The sequence below is a fragment of the Buteo buteo genome, chromosome 14 (assembly GCF_964188355.1).
Source record: "Buteo buteo chromosome 14, bButBut1.hap1.1, whole genome shotgun sequence".
Lineage (NCBI taxonomy): Eukaryota > Metazoa > Chordata > Aves > Accipitriformes > Accipitridae > Buteo > Buteo buteo.
Genome location: NC_134184.1, coordinates 4,919,698 through 4,937,745, shown reverse-complemented (window position 1 = coordinate 4,937,745; position 18,048 = coordinate 4,919,698). Strand labels below are relative to the sequence as shown.

At 36.4% G+C, this 18,048-nt stretch overlaps 1 protein-coding gene across 8 annotated transcripts in view; it reads right to left on the bottom strand.

Moving 5' to 3' along the window:
* The window catches only part of DOCK9 (dedicator of cytokinesis 9), a 134,248-nt gene that overhangs the window by 98,026 nt on the left and 18,174 nt on the right, over positions 1-18,048 (bottom strand). The window contains exon 1 of one of the 8 annotated variants that reach the window (XM_075045937.1): positions 9,610-9,627. The exons of 5 other annotated variants lie outside the window; for them this stretch is intronic. Coding sequence is in view for 2 of the 3 variants with exons in the window: in XM_075045934.1 (XP_074902035.1) it covers positions 6,245-6,358 (114 nt within the window). In the remaining variant the exon portion in view is untranslated. Of the gene's footprint in view, positions 1-6,244; positions 7,356-9,609; positions 9,628-18,048 lie in introns of those variants that run through there. 2 more of the 8 variants (XM_075045934.1, XM_075045931.1) reach the window with 2 other exon arrangements.

The following is an 18,048-nucleotide window of genomic DNA, read 5'->3' as shown; positions in this document are numbered from 1 at the left end:
GTTAACAGATCTCTCTCTACCTATCCAGGCAAGCAAGATGCCCACCTGTCAATCACTGAGCTTGAGCAATTCTGCAATATACTCTTCTGTTAAAACGAGGTTTAGAGACTCCTACAGTACTATGGCTAAGTCACTCCATTTGGTCAAATTGGCCTTTACCACATTACCGTTCCTAAGTTTGTCGTGTGAAATGATATGCAATGTGCTGCAGTGACAGGTTGATTTGAGTGTGGTGCAGGATGACTGACCTTTAGGTGAAACAAAAATGCATGCTCCAAATTAAACTGGGTCTAAGAAATAAGCTGGGGAGAAAGACCATTTGAGTTGTGTGTACAGTCTCTTCTGTTTGCTAAAGATTTGACTTCACATTTGGCTTAAATTATTTTAAAGGAGGGTTGACACTAGAAGGACTCTCTCTCTTGTGGCACACTCCTGAGCCTTCTCACACTACCAGCAGCCAGTACCAGCAACTGAGCCAGAGTTTTTGAGCCAGATTAGGAGGTGATCTGGCTTTAGAGGGTCCCTCCCAATCAGTGAGCTTTCAGTCAGATTGTCTCTCTGAAATGCTGATCAGATGGTTGCACAGCCACTTGTGCCAATAGATGGGAGCTGATGGGATCCTTTTAGGGGGAGGTGAGTTTCAGATTACTAAACAGAACATGAAACTGTCCTTACTGAAAGCTGTTGTAAAAGCATTTTTGAATTCTACTACTCAGCTTCAGTGCAGCTTACAATTTCTAAAGTGTCCTTAAAAAAAAAAAAAATAAATTTATTCAGGCCACATATTTTAATATCCTTAAAATGCAATTTGAGAAGATTTTTAAAGGAAAAAAATAAACATATATATGGTCAATATAGTCAGAAAGTTCACATATCAGGACATCTACTATTTGAACTACCAAGTAGATACATCACAGCACCAATTCCACAAACTGGTAGCAAGGGAAAGCTGTCACTTCAAATGGGTAATGGATTTTTATGTGATGCTGCACATGATCAGCATTCTAATTCATTTCTCCCTGGTGCTGAAAAGCTATACCCATCCTCCTGTTAATTCTCTTGGGAAGACGATAGGTGAAGACTGGAAGAAAGCTAGCTCTGGCTCCTCTCATTTTACCAGCAAAAATAGAGTAAAAGGATTACTTTTAAAACCAACATAACTAAAATTATTTCATGGGCACGCACACACACACACAAAACTACTTCTCACACAGAGAGAATTAGCACAGCTAATTCAAAAACTAGATGCATATACTGCAGCTTCAAAAAGCATCCAATTCATTGCAAATGCATGTCTCTACCCTATCGTCACAAAACAGTCCACCACAACTGTAAAACTGATAAAAAGAATCTGAAAAGAAAATGAGCTTTGCTTACATGCTGTAAACACAAGATTAAAAAATTGTCCTGCATTAGAAGTTTTTAAAGAATCTAAAGCTCTCTGGAGTTAAGGTCCTGAATATACACCTCCCCTCTTAGTCAATGGGACACAGAAGTAGTTAGTAGTACCAGAAAAGCACACCATCTTCCTATTTAATCAGTAAAGTACCTGATTTGCAGAAATATAATTTCTGGAAAATTTCATTAAGAATTTGCTTCCTCAGGTTTCTCCAAAGTGTTACTCATTCCTTTCTTAGTCATTTGTCAGATTCAAAAGGAAGAGGATGTTTTATCAGTTTGAACCAGATATGAAAAAAGAAAACAATAAACAGCACACTGACATTGGCATTTAGCCAAACCTACACCACCACAAGAAAGCAGATTCTCTCTCAAGCTCTTCTCCAGAAAAAAAATATTTTCTGGTCTATTATTTCATGTAATGTAAAAGAAAAGATACTGGGTAGGTATAGTATCGTTGAATATGATTTATGGACTAGCTGACACAGATAAAACTCAGCCCAGCCAAAACTGCAAAATCAAGTTTACAGGCACTGAAAGTCAGTCTTTCAAGCAAGGCTTCACTTTTTCTATTGATTTGGAAGAAGCAACATTTTTATTTCCATAATCCAAGAAAATGCTAAGAGCATAGAGCTTCAAGGGGTCCAGCACTCAAGCTAGCCACTTGTAGGAAGATAAAACAGCAAAGTATCTCCCGTACCGCTTTGGTTTTGCCAATGTATTATAGGTATGGAAACTTACCAGAAATAAGAAGCATTTTGAAACAGCAGTCATGATACCCATATGGTAACCATTTTAATCTGCCAGAATATGGTTTATTTATATGGACAAGCAGTGTTAAAAGCCATCAGATAAAAGACATTTTAAGTTAGGAGTTCAATGATTGCCTACAATATATATTACAGAAAAAGATAATACAGTACATTTTTTTCTGGTATGTTTAAATTGAGACAAATGTTATCTTCCTCTTGCCTTCTTGCAAAGGATGGTCAGGTTAAGCACACTGAGTATTGTTAGCCTCATGCTACAACACATCATTTAACTTATAAAAACATATTTACCACATACACCTGCAAATTAACAAGTCCCCATAAAGAGTAGAATGGAGCTGGAAGCACTAGCAGGCAATGCAGTGTATAAATTGATTAATATATGGTGTTAACATATTTCTCAGCATTGGCCTGAGGCAAGCCACTTTGGACAAATAATAAGACTATTTAATACTAAAGATGGGTAACAGCTCCCTGTATCTTATTGTCCCACAACCACAATAAGCACAAAATAATTTGTCCAGGTTGGGTTATTTTTTAATCAACTTATAATTTTTGAATGGATTTTTATGTATCCAAGAGCTTATTCTTAAATGTTACTTTACTCATTATCCCGTTTCTTAGGTATGGTTAACTTTGTGATCTAAACTTTGGGGCAGTGGGAGGGAATAAGCTGCTATAGGTTTATGTAAAAAAACTACCACTATGCATATATTTAGCAACAATAGGCTTTCATTGACAAATTCAAAACTTTTAAGTCTCTTGAAAGAAGTTGAAAGGACTTGAAAGAATGAAATGCATTAAGTCACTGGTTCTCAGGCTTACATAAACAGATCAGACATGCTTACTGGGGCTACACAGACTGAGCCGTACAAAGACTAGACAGTTATACAGGCTTTTTTGCACAGTGTTTCTTTAAAAAACAATAATTAACTTCCCTTCTTTTTTCTCCAGTATAACCCGAAAGCCTGAAAACTTGTGTTCTATTGTTCACCCAGGCCTTCAGGGGGCTTTAACAGAAGAGAATGAGGGTTTCCAAAACTTAATGAACACAGTCTAAATTACAAAGCATTGTGCTTTTGTTTATGAGAAGTGTTTTGTTGATGCTCAAGGTCCATTTAAACACAAGAACAGTTTTCAGAGCTCAAACGTTTTGATAAGACCTTCTGTATTGCCAGTATTTACCTTAGGCTGTTAATACGGATAATTCCAGTTCTTTAATTTCTAGCCTCCTCTGTGATTTGCTTTACCTTTAGACGCAAAGCAAGCACACTGTGTCCTATTAAGTTCTCTCATCAGCACAGAAACTTCTAACACTAGAATCAGATTTGGGCAATGGTCGCCTGCACAGAGGAGCTCAGGTGTCCTATGTTTTATACTGCCAGTGTGTTTCCAAGCAGAAAAATGGCCTCCAGAAGTTCCAACTTTCTCAGACACATCATCTGATTTGATAAGCAGTTACTACTTCGGACTATCAAAACGCAACTGGACAGCACGTGTACTAATTTGGTAACTTCTACAACAGCTAGCACAACAGCAGTTCATCCCAAGTAAGATTTTGAGGCACCACCTGGAAAATCCAAATGCTTTTTCCATGGGCTCTTCTTGCTTGTTAACCTCAAAAGCAAAGTTATGACACAATCTAATTCAAATAATAAGACTATTTAATACTGAACTTTGGTAACAGGAAACGCAGGAAAACAAGAGAGTGCACGTACTAACATACTGGCACTGAGGCAGATGACTCCTTTTGTGAGCCTACCCACCTATCCAAGAAAAGTTAATTCAGGCACAGCACTCAATCGAATACCATTGTTTCAATATCACATGGGATGCTTACAGTTATAATACTCAGTTCCCTCAATACTCTAGCACTCTGTGAACTACATTTAAAGGAATTAAATTAATATCACAAAAAAATTGTTGCTTCCTTGAAGTCCTGACAGCTGATTCTGTCTCATCTTTATAAAGAACACTCAAAAAATTAGAGTGCTAGGTAAATCACATTATAATTGCCCATACAGAAGGAATCCATCCACACTTGAAAGAATGTTTTAAGCAATAGTCAATGAGAAGTATTACTAGAGTAAACCAGAAGCCTCCTGTTCCAAATGCTTTTGAGGATTGCCATCTAATACAATTCTAAATTTTCTAATCCAGAAAACACGAAGTTCTGCTGTTTACATTTTGTTAAGCCAACTAGTAACGTTATTAATCTTACTTATTACCTTACTGCATCCCTATACCAGTGAAAAAATACCTGCTTTCACTGTGGCAGTAAAAATCTACTGCAAGATCACAAGCCAACGAAGTAAAAATGGACCCAAATGTCGGTGTTAAACGAAACATAGCGCCCTACTTTTTGCTTTGTGCCAAGCACTACACTTAGTGCAAAGTGTCCTTGCACCTTTTCATCTAGTTTTCCTCAATAAACTAGACAAAAGCAGAAGCAAAAAGGGATATTATACCACCTATAATTATATGCCATATATATGCTTGTCTATATGTGTAACAGATTAAGACCAAAATAGCAACTGAAATGAAAGCAAAGAGTTTTTTTATGTGACCTATGTGGAACCTAAATGTTCTTCCCTTGAAATATCGACCTTTGTTTTGAATGTACCCACTTCATCTGAAAATGAAAAAAGGGAGGGCAAACACTGGATGTATATTAATCCATGAACATTAAATTAAGTAGTATCTGGAAAATTATAAGGATGTACTTCATAAATGGTTGTAAGTAAACACAGTAATGTTTTATACTTTTTTTTTTTTAAGTAAGTACATATGCTTGCTGATCAACTGCAGTACTCTAAGTATCTGCAGAAACACTAATATCCTCTCTGAGTATTCATGGGGGAATAAAAACAGTTCTAAATAAAGTTAAACATTCCAAAGGCAGGAAAGCACACACGAGATTAGCTCATATTGTACTGATGAAAATCTGGACCAGAAATCAGAACACACCCATAGAAAAAAAACATGTTTTACTAACAACTGCTCTGAATAGAATGAAACTAAAGAAAACAGTGTAAAGGAAAAGAAAATTTGTCTTATTAACACACTTAAGCTTTCAGTTAACATAGAGTAACCATTTCTTACTAAATATAGACAGTCAAAATGTTTTAGTTCAGTTCTTAAATGCGTAGTGTGAAGCTCAAATAAGGGGGGGGACCATAATTTGAGGATCAGAGCTCCCACTAACTTCAACCACAGCCAGACAAATAAAGAAGGGACCATCATCCTTTAATTCAACAATTAAGGGTGAGATATTACTAACCAAATTTGGAATTTTAGTATGAACTATCAAAGTACTTCTTTCTACTGATACATAAGTTATTAGTTTAACAATCCTCCTCTGTTATTTGAAAAGGTTTATTGTCCTAGCTGGAGAGAGTTGGTGGATTCATTACAGCTTGCTTATTATGTTCTCTTGCTGTACTATTAAAATTCCAACAGAACTAAGTGTGTAGCAAAAAAAAAAAAAAGTTCTTATTTGATTTCTTCCCCCACATACAGAAATATTCCCTTTTCTCCCACTGGAGGCTACTTTAAATCTTAAAATTCCTAAATAATGTGCATTGAAGGCCTTGAAAAATACATCCTTTAACAGAAGTACACCTGAATTATTTCGACAGTTCTTAGCATGTTTAAGTAAAACTTAACTGTTAAACACACAGTCTTTAGAGAGTTCAATTATATTTTAATTGAAAGATATGCTGGGCAATTAAAAAATAGAGGTGCTAGAATGTATTTTAAAGCACAAGTAGTTTTCATGCTAGGTTCAAAGAGCTGTACAACTATGCTAGACAGAACAGACACTGAAAAGCAGCTAGTATGAAAATCAAACTCCAAAGCCACACTCAGAGAGAGCCAAAGATTTGGTAAACCAGAACAGCAAAAATTAATTAAAGAGACAGAGAACACACAAAGAATCAAACCTAAATCTTAAACACACCTTCTTCACAAGTAAGAATGCTAGAACTTCTCATTAGCATCAGATTAAGCAGTTTTTCACTGGCAGACAGAACTGGAATTATTAAAGGGAAGAGAGAGCTTGTTTAAACAATGCTTACCAGCACTACCACAGGACTCTCCACTTCTACTTCACAAGGACCTGCATCCTTGCACTGCTGCGGAGACTCTATAATAAGCTCTTTCTTAGGATTTCTGTTTGTTCTTGCCTGCATTCTTTGACTGAAAATACGAACAGCAGCAAAACCGTATGCTTTTTGGCATCAAAGTAATCAACATGCCAGTGATTCAGTGAAAACAATAGCTTTTTCCCTGGCACAAGCAGCAGAAAGTACAAACTAGTCTAACTTCTCAGCTGCAGTTTGCTAAATCTGTCATGGTGGGAATGCATGACAGACAAAGGCCAGCCCCTAAGCATGTTGTATTCCTCTGGAAAAAAAAAAAAAAAAAAGAAAGAAAAAAGGTGGATCCATTTTAAGGTTATGAGTCAAACACAAAAGAGAATATGCATTTCTAAATTGACCATGTAAAACAGTCCAAGTCTTTTACACCACTTACAAAATCAAGGCTTCAATTTTTTAAAATGTTTTTATTGTAAAAATTAGGTACTTATTAACAACTGGGCCTCTTTAGAAGTATAAACCCCTAAGTGTTACTTTTTTTTTTCTTTTCCTCCTTACATTAATATCACTTACTCAGGTACTATCAACAACCAGCCTCTAACCAAATACATTCTCCAAGACCAACGCCCCAAACAGATATGTTGCTCTTTTTTCAGCAGTAGGGTGGGGATGCTCTTTTTAATCTTAGTGCTAAATCCATATTAAAAATTTACCTTAAGATCAAATTGCCTTCACAGTAAAAATCTTATATAGTCTACAAAAATACTAACTCAAAAATAAAATTTACAAAATAATCTCTTTATACCTTCAACTTTTAAGCACTTAACTCTTCAAGTAAACTACCAGTCTCCCTCAGCCTCTTTCCTCACTCGAGCCAGTTAGCTCATTTCTGTCTTGCACGTTATTAGTGCTCTCAGCTCATTCCTCCCTCCTAAGAACCCTCCAGCATTGTAGATGTCCATCACTGATCACCCTCCAAAAAAACACTGAGAAGACAACACAACAAAATCTTCATGTGTTTTGGCTGAAGTCACTTGAGAGAACCTCAGCTCTTCAGCTGTGAAGACAAGCCAGCCACCACTCACTGCCTTTACCTTCCATAGCATTTTCTTTTTGCTGACAGTAGAAAAGACTGGGAGAGTGTCTCCTTTGTCTTGTGAACAGTTTTCAGAAGTGTCTCTTGGCCTTGTGATTCAAGGCTACACAGTGCCCAGTGGTTAGTATCTTCCATTCCTGTCCTTAACTGCAACATAAACTCAAGTCATGCTTCAACTCTGTTTTTGTAATCCAATATACTCTCCTACTATACTGCTACTTACAGACACCGTTCAGCAAAATAGGAGGCAGCAATTTTTATCGGGATCATTTCTGTACAATTCTTTAGTGCAGTGCAAAGCAATTTTGCATGCAACCTAGCTGATAGTTTTGGTAATTTTGAAGGTTTCACCAAATGAGCTCCCCTATGCAGTAGTTTTGGCATATGATTGTATGCTAAATTCCTCTTGAAAAAAATGAACTGTGATGAGCAGTTTTCTCCAGGTTTTGAGAAGGATATTTTGGTTTTCCCTTTGTTTCTTTTTAACACTAATGAGTTGCAACTTCCAAGTCCACAAACCTCAGTGGCTGTATTTACCAAGCAAAAATACATCTGAGAGAAAATTCAACTCCCCAGAGAAGCACATCCCTATTTTAGACTCCCTGTGCACTAGAGCAACCAGACAGCTGCGGAAAATAAGCCACCACCTTCATTCAATTCTCAAGTCTGCTCCACTTCTTTGGACAGTTAATTATCTCACCTCAATATAACTGACATCCTAAATTTAACTTGACATGAATTTTTATCTATTCTCTAACAGAAGAGAAAGTCACCTTAATCTGCAGAAAGCAGATCAAGTTGTGGAGAAGCACAAATATCCTCATTTACTGCTAGCATTTTTAAGAAGGCACAACTTCAGGCACAGGTTTCTTACACTTCAGACCTAACATCTCTTTCTCTTCCCCTTCTCTCTGCTCTCACACCTGCAGAAGATATTATTTCAGCTTATTGCAATCATGAAATTGAGTCCAACCAGCAGTTTGCCCATCCCATCCACAATGCAAGCACATTTCTAATGAGTGAACTGAAAGAAATAATAGTTTACTACTAGTCAAGACAATAATGATTTACTATGCTTCTGCTTTTTTCTCTAGGAAAAACAAGTTCAATGCATTTACTTTTTAAGCAGTCTCTTCAATATATAGGCACCAAACTCTAGAAAATAATATTCTATAAAGCTGCTTTAAGAGTTAAGAAGGAAACTAGCAGTTTAGTCAAATTTACAAAAACAGGTCTTCCTGTGTAAATCAAGGTAGACAATAGTTCAAGAACATTTAGTTACACTTTACTTTTATTTTGCACCAGCCCCTTTTGTTTTCAGAAAACGGAAGTACAGAACAGCTTAGACTAAATTATACCATTACTTGAGGATGCAGCTGCCAAACAGGAATTTGTTTCATTGAGATGGGCTACATTTATACTCAACTGCAACCAGAAATGCACAACCTTATTATGCACAAGGCACTTGCAAACACTCACATTAATAAAGACTTAAAAATATTATACACTTTAAATAGTATTTCTTGTCCTTTATTTAACAGAGGATTCTACTTTTAAACTGCAACATTGTTTTATCCTCATCAACTACTTCTCCTGAATGCATCTGGATTACTTTAATTCAGTACAAATATTATTTTCTTTCCCCATCTTCCCAAAACATGATGAGGGACAAAAAGAAAGCCAACATTTTTATAACATCAATTTAAAGATACAAAAGTTATTTTTTCCTACTGAATGGTTAATGTATTTTCTAGCTTGCATTTCATTAACGCACATATACCATTAGAGGACGTTCTTTTATTTAACAACAGAACTGTGAGGCAGTACCTCCAGAACTATGTCCTGCATGAAATACACCTTAATTGCTAGATTTATGTGTATTTCCAACATTTATTTTCTGCTGAGGACTTAGTGATTATCTCAATAATTTAATTCACAAAAAAGTACTTAGGGGAAAAAAACAAACCCAAACCAAACCAAACAAAAAAATCCACACCACAAAAACATGAGATGCTGCTTACCCAGGCACCACACAGTCAGAAGCAGTGTTACTTTAATCAAGAGGTATATTAAAAAAATTTTACCAATAACATGTTATAATTCAAAAAGTGAAAGATGAAAAACAGGACTGTAAGTCATGCTGCAAGTTTATCGTCTTGTTACAGGACCTGTAGTTTTAAACCATTTAACTGCAATAAAAAAGAAGAAGAAAAAAGATACTACTGTATTTGTTGTATCAGGCAGTTACCTGAATAAGGATCAACAGAGAATCCAGGAAAACAATGCACGTACAAGAAGAATGTCACTGCACAGAAGTTATTTGACTGCATTTCCAAAATGGCAGGTCCCCAAATTGCAGGAAATCACTAGCTAAATAGAGACCTATGTGCAAAATAACTCAGATTATTATGGAAACAATGCATTTCATCTTTTTACAAACACAGTGGCTTGAAGTACTACGGTACTTTTAACAACAGTACTTTTCATGTTACTTCCAATGGCCAAATAGTTGGCGCTCTTCTTGCATCATATACCCTTAAGGAATTGCCTATGTAATTACAAAATTACACAGGTAAAACAGTTCTCAGTGTTCCCAGCATACCTCAGTGATTCATCCAGCAAATTTGCTGCCCAAAAGACAAGTTCCCTACATACACCCTCTTATTCCTTCAAATCACTTTTCACTCCAAGAGCTTGCTTTCCTAATGCATAATACCACATAATGATTAGTAAGTGATAGCAAGGGAACAGGCAGCATATGAGAATTTCCTCTGAACTTTGATGAAAGAAAGGATGACTACCCAGCCTCGCTGTAAGAACAAGCTAAAACCTGAGTGGTTTGGTTTAATGGCACTACTTTTGCTCCAAGTCCCACTTATAATCTGCATCAAGATCAATAAACCCTGTTGAGTGGCCAATATCAGCAATCACTAAATCTACCAGCTAGAATTACAGCCACCAAACTTGTCTCTGTTAGCTGTTCTAGGAAAAGAATTGTTGCTTAACCTGTAGCAACTATGGGGAGAAGGGGAGGAAGGAATAATCTTGCTGTAGGTTTGCATGTCCTGAGTAAGTGAAAACAGAAGGATTTGACATCATTTTACTAAAACCCTACACCTGTTCTCTACTCCTTTGCAGCTCTTTAAATGCCCTGGCTACTTACAGCATCTCTCAAAAAACAACTTTCAAGATGACTGGAGGGGTTTTGATACTTCGTTTTGTTGGGGGTTTTGGAGGGTGGGTTTGGGTTTTTTTGGGTTGGTTGAGTTTTTAAGGCAGTAGCTCATATGGAAATATGGACCCACTTCAGCAGAATGACAAGCACCATTAAAAGCCAATACTTCTTGCTCCCATCTGTATTAGTAAGAGATATTATAGCAGTGTCCTCCCACACTTGGCAGCCTGCCTTGCAGCCGTATTAAAAGCATAACATTTCACATGTCAGTGGAAGATTAAGTGTTGCAGCTATACATATCTTAATACTGCTGAGTTTCATAAGTGACCAACAGATACATGCTTGCCCTGGAAGAATATATTCACAAGTTCAAGAGAAAGGCTCAGCCAGCTGATAGCAGATGGAATATAGCACGCAATTCACCTGGTGATTCCGTGCCATACACACGACATTCAGATGAAATAGAAAAAGTCACAAGAAAGTTAGTTCAGAAGACTCAGTCCTCCTACGGCAAATACTGCAAACGTGTAACTTGCAGTCCCACCAATAGGGAGTACATTCTCTAGCAAAATAAAAAGGACAATAAAAAGGGCAACAAAAAGAGAAAAAAAGATAAAGCATAAGACACAGATATGAGTGTGCTACATATTATGTAACTTTTCGTGTTGCCAACATTATAACTAAAATACTCCCATTTCACTGACTTTCCTTGGTAAAGCAAGAATTAAGCCCATTCTGGAATAGGTTGAATAACAATCCCTTTTTGGGGAGGCATCTCTTTATATCAAAATTAATCACACAAATCTCAAATTTTACATTATAGTTAAAATTACTCTCAAAACATTGTTTTTAGGGAGAGAGTCAAGTAGCCTAGACAGGACAAAGATGCTGAGATACCACATAGAAGAAGTCTCTATCATAAGTAGGTTGCATTGGTGAAAAAAGGTAACACCAATGTACAGGTCTGTATGACTACTTAAGAAGCTGGAATAAAAAACTGATCTGTCTGTTTTAGTGGCAGCATAAAGTTAAAGGATTCTCACAGTCAGAGTTTCTATTGGGTCCATAGAGTTTTTGCATTTTTTAAAAGCTCTTTATTTCATGGAATAAGAATTTGGCTAACATTGTTAAAACCAACATGGTGTATCTCATTAATTTCCCTCAGCTAGACATCACTATCTGTCAGATAACAGATAAACAGTAGCTCAGTTTGGACACTCCTACTCTGTGACAAATACAAACTAAAATAAGATTAAAATCACAGCAGAGCTAAGCAAAATATAGATTAACTTAAGTCTTGTCCATGTTACACTTTTGCATACTCTTACCTATGAAGTATCAAGGTGCACTACTTTGACTCACTGGTAACTGATTCATTTCATACCATCTTAGTAGATATCTTTCTGTTTTCAGTGAAAACCTGACTTCCTTATGGTTCCAGGGGAAAGAAAAAAAAAAAGTAAAAAAAAAAACCCAACAGTAGAATTTAGTCAGGATAGGAGACTTCAAGATTAAACCCGCACTTCTGCTAAAGGATTTAACTATTGTTCTGACATACCTCCTTATAGACAGGACATGTACAAGCAGACTGACTCTGCGAACAGTATTGGACTAAAGATGGCTTTTTTTCCTACTGGACAGCACCTTACAACTATGAGAAACTAATAGGACAGCACAGATACCAAACCAAAGACAAAAAGCAAGTCAAAACCCCAAGTCTGAGAATCTCTCAAACTGAAGCTGTTCTGCGCCAAGCAAGTCTGAGGTAAGGGTCTTCCCACTGTGTAACACCAATCTTACAAGACTTTTTCCAGGAGCTATTTGCTCCTTGAGGAGATTGTTAATTCACCTCTGCCCTTCGGCTGAAGTAAGAACGCATCTTGGTTTGCCTCTACACTGCAATACAAATCTGTCTTGGACTTCACACTGTAGAGTTCTAAGAATCAAGAACATTGCAAAAGTTAGCAGTTGGCTCCCAGCTTTACTTTTATTGCATTTAATTTCATGACAGAACAGGATATCTGCCTCTGTAGATTATTCAAATAAGCATTTCAGGCTGTTCCTAAGGCAGCTGGAAGGAAGTATTAATCAGGAAGAAAGAGCAGAGGAGTTGACTCCTTTCTGTGTGTTCACTAAGTCTAGGCTCTAGTCTTGAAAACACCACCCATGCAGCTTCTCAGCTACAGAAGCATTCTTTCCTCTCCTCAAGATCAGACAAGGCTTTAAAGGGTTTTTTTTGTTTTGGGGGTGTTGGGTTTGGGTGGGGTTTTTTTGGTTGTTTGGGGTTGTGTTGTTGTTTGTTTGTTTTTTAACTCTAGACATTTTGCTTGCTTTCTATCTAGCTCCCCCAAGATCCCCTGCTGCTACATTCAAAGGGAACACGTTCTCTACCTGGATGCAACCTAATGCCATGTTTTTGGGGTCGGATATCTTTCTGTGCTAATCCAACCTATACTGTCATAGACAATGAACAATGGCTTACGCATGTAGACTTGACCAACTATCCTCAGATTTCATCCTCAGCCTTAAAGAATTTCTCCTGAGGATACAATGTTTAATCTTACCTTTTGCATGCCAGTGCACTGAATACCTGCCAACCTATGTCTGATACTCCTCTTACGTGCATCTTTCAAAGAAGCATATTTGCTGCAGGAACTGCACATTTGGTGAATTTGTGCTGCAATTTCCCCTGCTGAGAGGGCAGAAAGATACCAGACATTCAAGCATTAGTCCCAAAGGAGTCCAATGAAAGGTCAAAACAAAAAGAGTCTACAAAAACCATCAGGAGATCTAGCCAAAACTACAAGCCAGCACATTAAGACACCAACTTTTTACTCACCTAAGGCAGTAAGATGAAAGGACATAAAAGAAGTGCTCTCATTCAAGTGACCCATGAAAAACCATGCAACAGTTAGATGCTATACTCATACACGTCTGCTTCTTCCTTATTAAGAAGCCTAATGAGGTCTAATGTTCCAGCTGCTGATGAATAAAAGCCACTTGTAATAGAGTTATAAGCTGAAGCATGTTATGAAAGTGAAATAACAGACTAAGCCATACAAATTATCTGCACACCATTAGAGAATTGCTGCATAAGCTATTTAAGCACATAAAAAAACCCCACCTTCCACTTACTCAGCAGAATTACTTCCTTAAAACTCTCTCCTTTATATATTTCTATTTTATATCTACTAAACTCTTCTACTTTAACTAAACAAGTTGATATTAATTTGTTAATTCAGACAGCAAGAACAGGCCTTAATGTAAGGCCTTTTAAAAAATGAATGTTTTAATGTTTATTTTAAACACAGCACATGTTCAATCAAGAAAAGTCTTTTTGAAAAATCATACGCATATAATATAATATGATTCTGAAATCAAAATATTTGCAACTTGAATGTCTACTGTGGAGTTATTTCCAGAATTACATAGCTCACCGCTGTCTTTAATCAACCTTCCCACATGCACAGACTTTGGTATATCTTAAAGATGTCACAGTTTATTAATAAACCAAATGACTCATGGGCAGCACAGAAAGAGCGGTTGCACAAAAACTCAGTAACACCTAATGATGACACTGCTCTCAAGTCAACAGGTGACATAGACTAAGAAACTGCAGTTACTAAAACATTAAGGTTAGTGGTTCTGTTTTCAGCAAATACCTATATCCACCATATTAAAAGCTGGACTTTACTCCAGAAGTCCAGTTTGAAGTAGCGTTTGAAAATGCCCTGCATTTCTTCTCAGAAATTGTGTAAGCACAAATTAAGTAAGACTTATTCAAATTAAGGATATTTTCCACATCAGACTTAATAAATTAAAAGGCTACTTAAAATTATTAGGCCCCATCTTGCACATGCTACAGCTACTAAACTACCTTAAGTAGGTTTACCAAACTACAAGGTTCTAAAGCTTATGAGAGAAATAGCAGCATTGAACAGGCCATTAGAAGCAAACTGAGCAGAAAACATTACAAGCACAAAAAAAACCCCAAGTTGCTTTCTGCAATTTTCAAACAAATATAAAGAAAAAAATGTTGATGTCCTTCAGCCCAATCTGTCCCACTTTAGAATTTTCTAGCTCCTCTACCAGCATTGCCAGCACACTCACCTAGCCTCTTCCTTCACTGAATACTTCAAGGGGCTTATTAGCAAAACCCAAACTTTTAAAATGTTGTTAGTTTTATTGTCACTACACTCCATTGCTCATTCTCCATCTTTGTCTACCATCTAAAACAGCTGTTTAGGCCCTAAACCATACCGTAACACTTCACTCTCAGATAGTCATTGGTTATACAATGATTACCAAAAAAATGGAATTTTAATATAAAAATAAAGGCCATGAAAAAAACCCCTCCTAACTCTAAGATACTGAAACACAGCAGAAATAACATGTAATATCATGCTGAGAATGGATTAAGAAAAAAATCATAGGAAAATCAAAACAAACTAAGTAATGTAGATCAAACATACAAGCTAATATTTTGAAAGTGTATCCTTCAACTTACTACAAAATTCAGCAAATCAGAATGCTTTCTCAATATTTGCAGAAAATAAATATGCCCTAGGTGGACATTTGGAAAAAAAATATTTTCATTCATTTTGGTGCAACTTTTAATAGCATCCCAAACTAAATTTATAATCTTTTACTAAAATATTTATTTTTATCCATGTGGACTTAAAGACCCTAAAAGATGCTGTGTTCTAGCAAGATAAAGTGTATGTGACAGGCTACAAATGTTCCCAAAGATAAGATACGGCACTTCCATTGCAAGTTTGAATGACATCAGATGGATAGAAATAAACTGTACTCCTGAGAAGACATTCTCACCCAGGCTTCATTTTATCTTTCCTTCAAGCAATTAGAAGAGCAGACCTGCTTAAATAAAACTTTAATTAGATTTAATTTAGATATAACCTCCTGACCTCTGGATTACAGGGAAATTAAGAAAAATGTATGCTAAATCAACTACTTCTGCCTCCTTATTTCTTCACAGAGCAGGAGATTTTTCCTTCAAGGAGAACTACTTCCGGAGAGTTTTCTGTTCACAGGAAATTTTCACAGATTTTCAACACTGGTTTTGCAAGAGAATCAATGTGTTCCTAAATTAAAGGACTCCCTGAAATTCACTGGTGTTTTGACAACAGCTCTGTATCAGGAGATATTTGATCCAAAATAGCTAAATAGACCAGATAGCAGGTACAGCCAAAGAGACAGAGGTAAGAAATTGCAGCTTGAATATGTGTTACAGCACAGACAAACAGGTGAAGCCACACACCTACACTTGTACCTGTTGCAACAACCACCAAAATAAAAGAAAACACAGGGAAGTGATACACTGCTGCTCTCTTTTGGTCTTGGCCATACAGCTTCTCTTCGAAGAGGATTTCTGTAGTCTTCACCTCCCTGCATGGCTTCTCAGTAAGAAGCAAGGTATTTCTCCTCCTGAAAGCCACCTCTTCAGAGGAGGAAAAGCTGGACAAATTAGCTTTTATAGCAAAGAGTACAAAAAATATGTAATTTAAGAGTTCTATGTATATACTTAGACGAGTTTCATAAAATCACTTGTCACTGTTGCCAGGTCTGCAGTACCTTTCCCCCTCCTCAGGTGTAAGTCAGTAGCAACTGCTCCCCAGCCTCAGACAACATCTCAGAAAGCGATGGCCAGTGCCAGCTCTGATTATCAAGAGTGTGACCTTGTAATGAAATCCCCCCTTTTTTTCCTTGTAAAATTCTGACTTTTGTTCTTATGGACAACACTAGTCCAGTACAATGAGCAGGAAGTCATTCTGAGCCCTCAATTCTACACATTCTTCCATACTAACCTGCAGGTATTTATCCCAGGAAGAAATGTATATTGATCCACTAATTCCAGTTAAACCAAGGTGACAAAGCCAGACAGGAAAATCAAAAAAACCAGTATCATTATTTAAAAGCAATTTTGGAATTGAAAAAAAAAATAAATCCTAAGTGACCAATGTGGAACTTCGATTGTAAATGGCAGACTAAGCATATTTTGTGCTTAATCTTGCCAGTTTGCAAACCAATTCTGTAGGGCTAAATTAAAGAGAAATTATTGCTGGAACAATACCACATGAAACAAAGAAGAAGAAAAAAAAAGACAAAAAATTTTCACTGCGACCTCCAGGTTACAGTGATTCATATTATATATTTTAAAAAGTATTTCTTTGTTCGCTCATCTAACTATATGTAGCATTTAAGACCAGTAAAGGTGTTAGGTCTTAAATTCAATGGAGAACAAAAGTTATTGAAAATATTCATTGCCCAGAGTTTAACAAATGTCTAATAACCATCTGTATGAGGCTAACTTAAAAATGGCTAACATTGTAAAAAGGCTTCTAATACCTAGAGGAAGCCATTTTATTTTTAATATCAAACCATATTAAGAATTTATAAAATGCAATACTATCATGAAGGGTAATATACATACTGTAAATTATTTTAAGCATCTGAAGACAGCTCAGATTATTCTGTATTCTTTCCGGGAAGCTATGTGTGTGTATTCATGTGTATAAATATAAATATGTATGTGTATGTGTGTGTGCATACATATACACACGTATAGGTATACACATACAGATACATACACACACACCCCTTTCTTTCTTATATTTGAGTTCAGCAAGAAAGGATATGAACAGCATAAAGACAACAAAGCTTTGTGAAATTTCTAAAGGCTTTCCATAACTGCAATTGCACCGCGTGGGTATGCCAGCAGGCACTACAAGCTTGTCAAAATCTGTCCAGTTATTTCAGTGTACCACACCCCTCTTATTCCAACTATCTAACCAGTGACAAAGCAATTAACAAGCAACCCCAAATTATTTTAAATAAATATTTAAATCCTTAACTAGCCAAATTCTGAAGCAAGTGGTGCACATTAGCTATTGCAATTCCACCCCCTCAAGCCTAAATGCAATACATCTGACGCACAAATGCGTCATTAACCTGGGGGGTACAAAGACGACAGTCTTACTTTAAAGTCTGTTTTCTTTGCATCAGGCAACACCTAAAAAAGCCTTTGAGAGCAAAGCAGGTTCAGAAAAGAGTTATCACTCCCTTTAACCATTTTTTTTCTTCTAGAATGCTCCTGTATCCCTTTCAGTAAGCTAAACAGAAATAGAATAGTTTTAGAGGAAAAAAGAAAAAAAAAAAAAAAAGTACTCAAGTCCATCTGAAAAAATAAACCTCAAATCCTGGGTTACTGTTTTCCCAACAATGCATTCCTTAGTTTTTCCAAATAACGTAATCATCTGTTGTTCTTCAATTGAAATGCCAAATACATTCCAAGAGTATGTTTAGAAAGATCTAACAACAGACAATCTTCTATAACAATCCTGTTTATGGAGAGCAAATTCTTCAGAGCTATTAGTACAAATCTAAATGATATAATGAATATGAATCCTAAGCTTTAACATTACAGCTGCATGCACACATGTATTACATGTCACATACATGCACTAACATCCTACAATATCAGGACAAGGTATA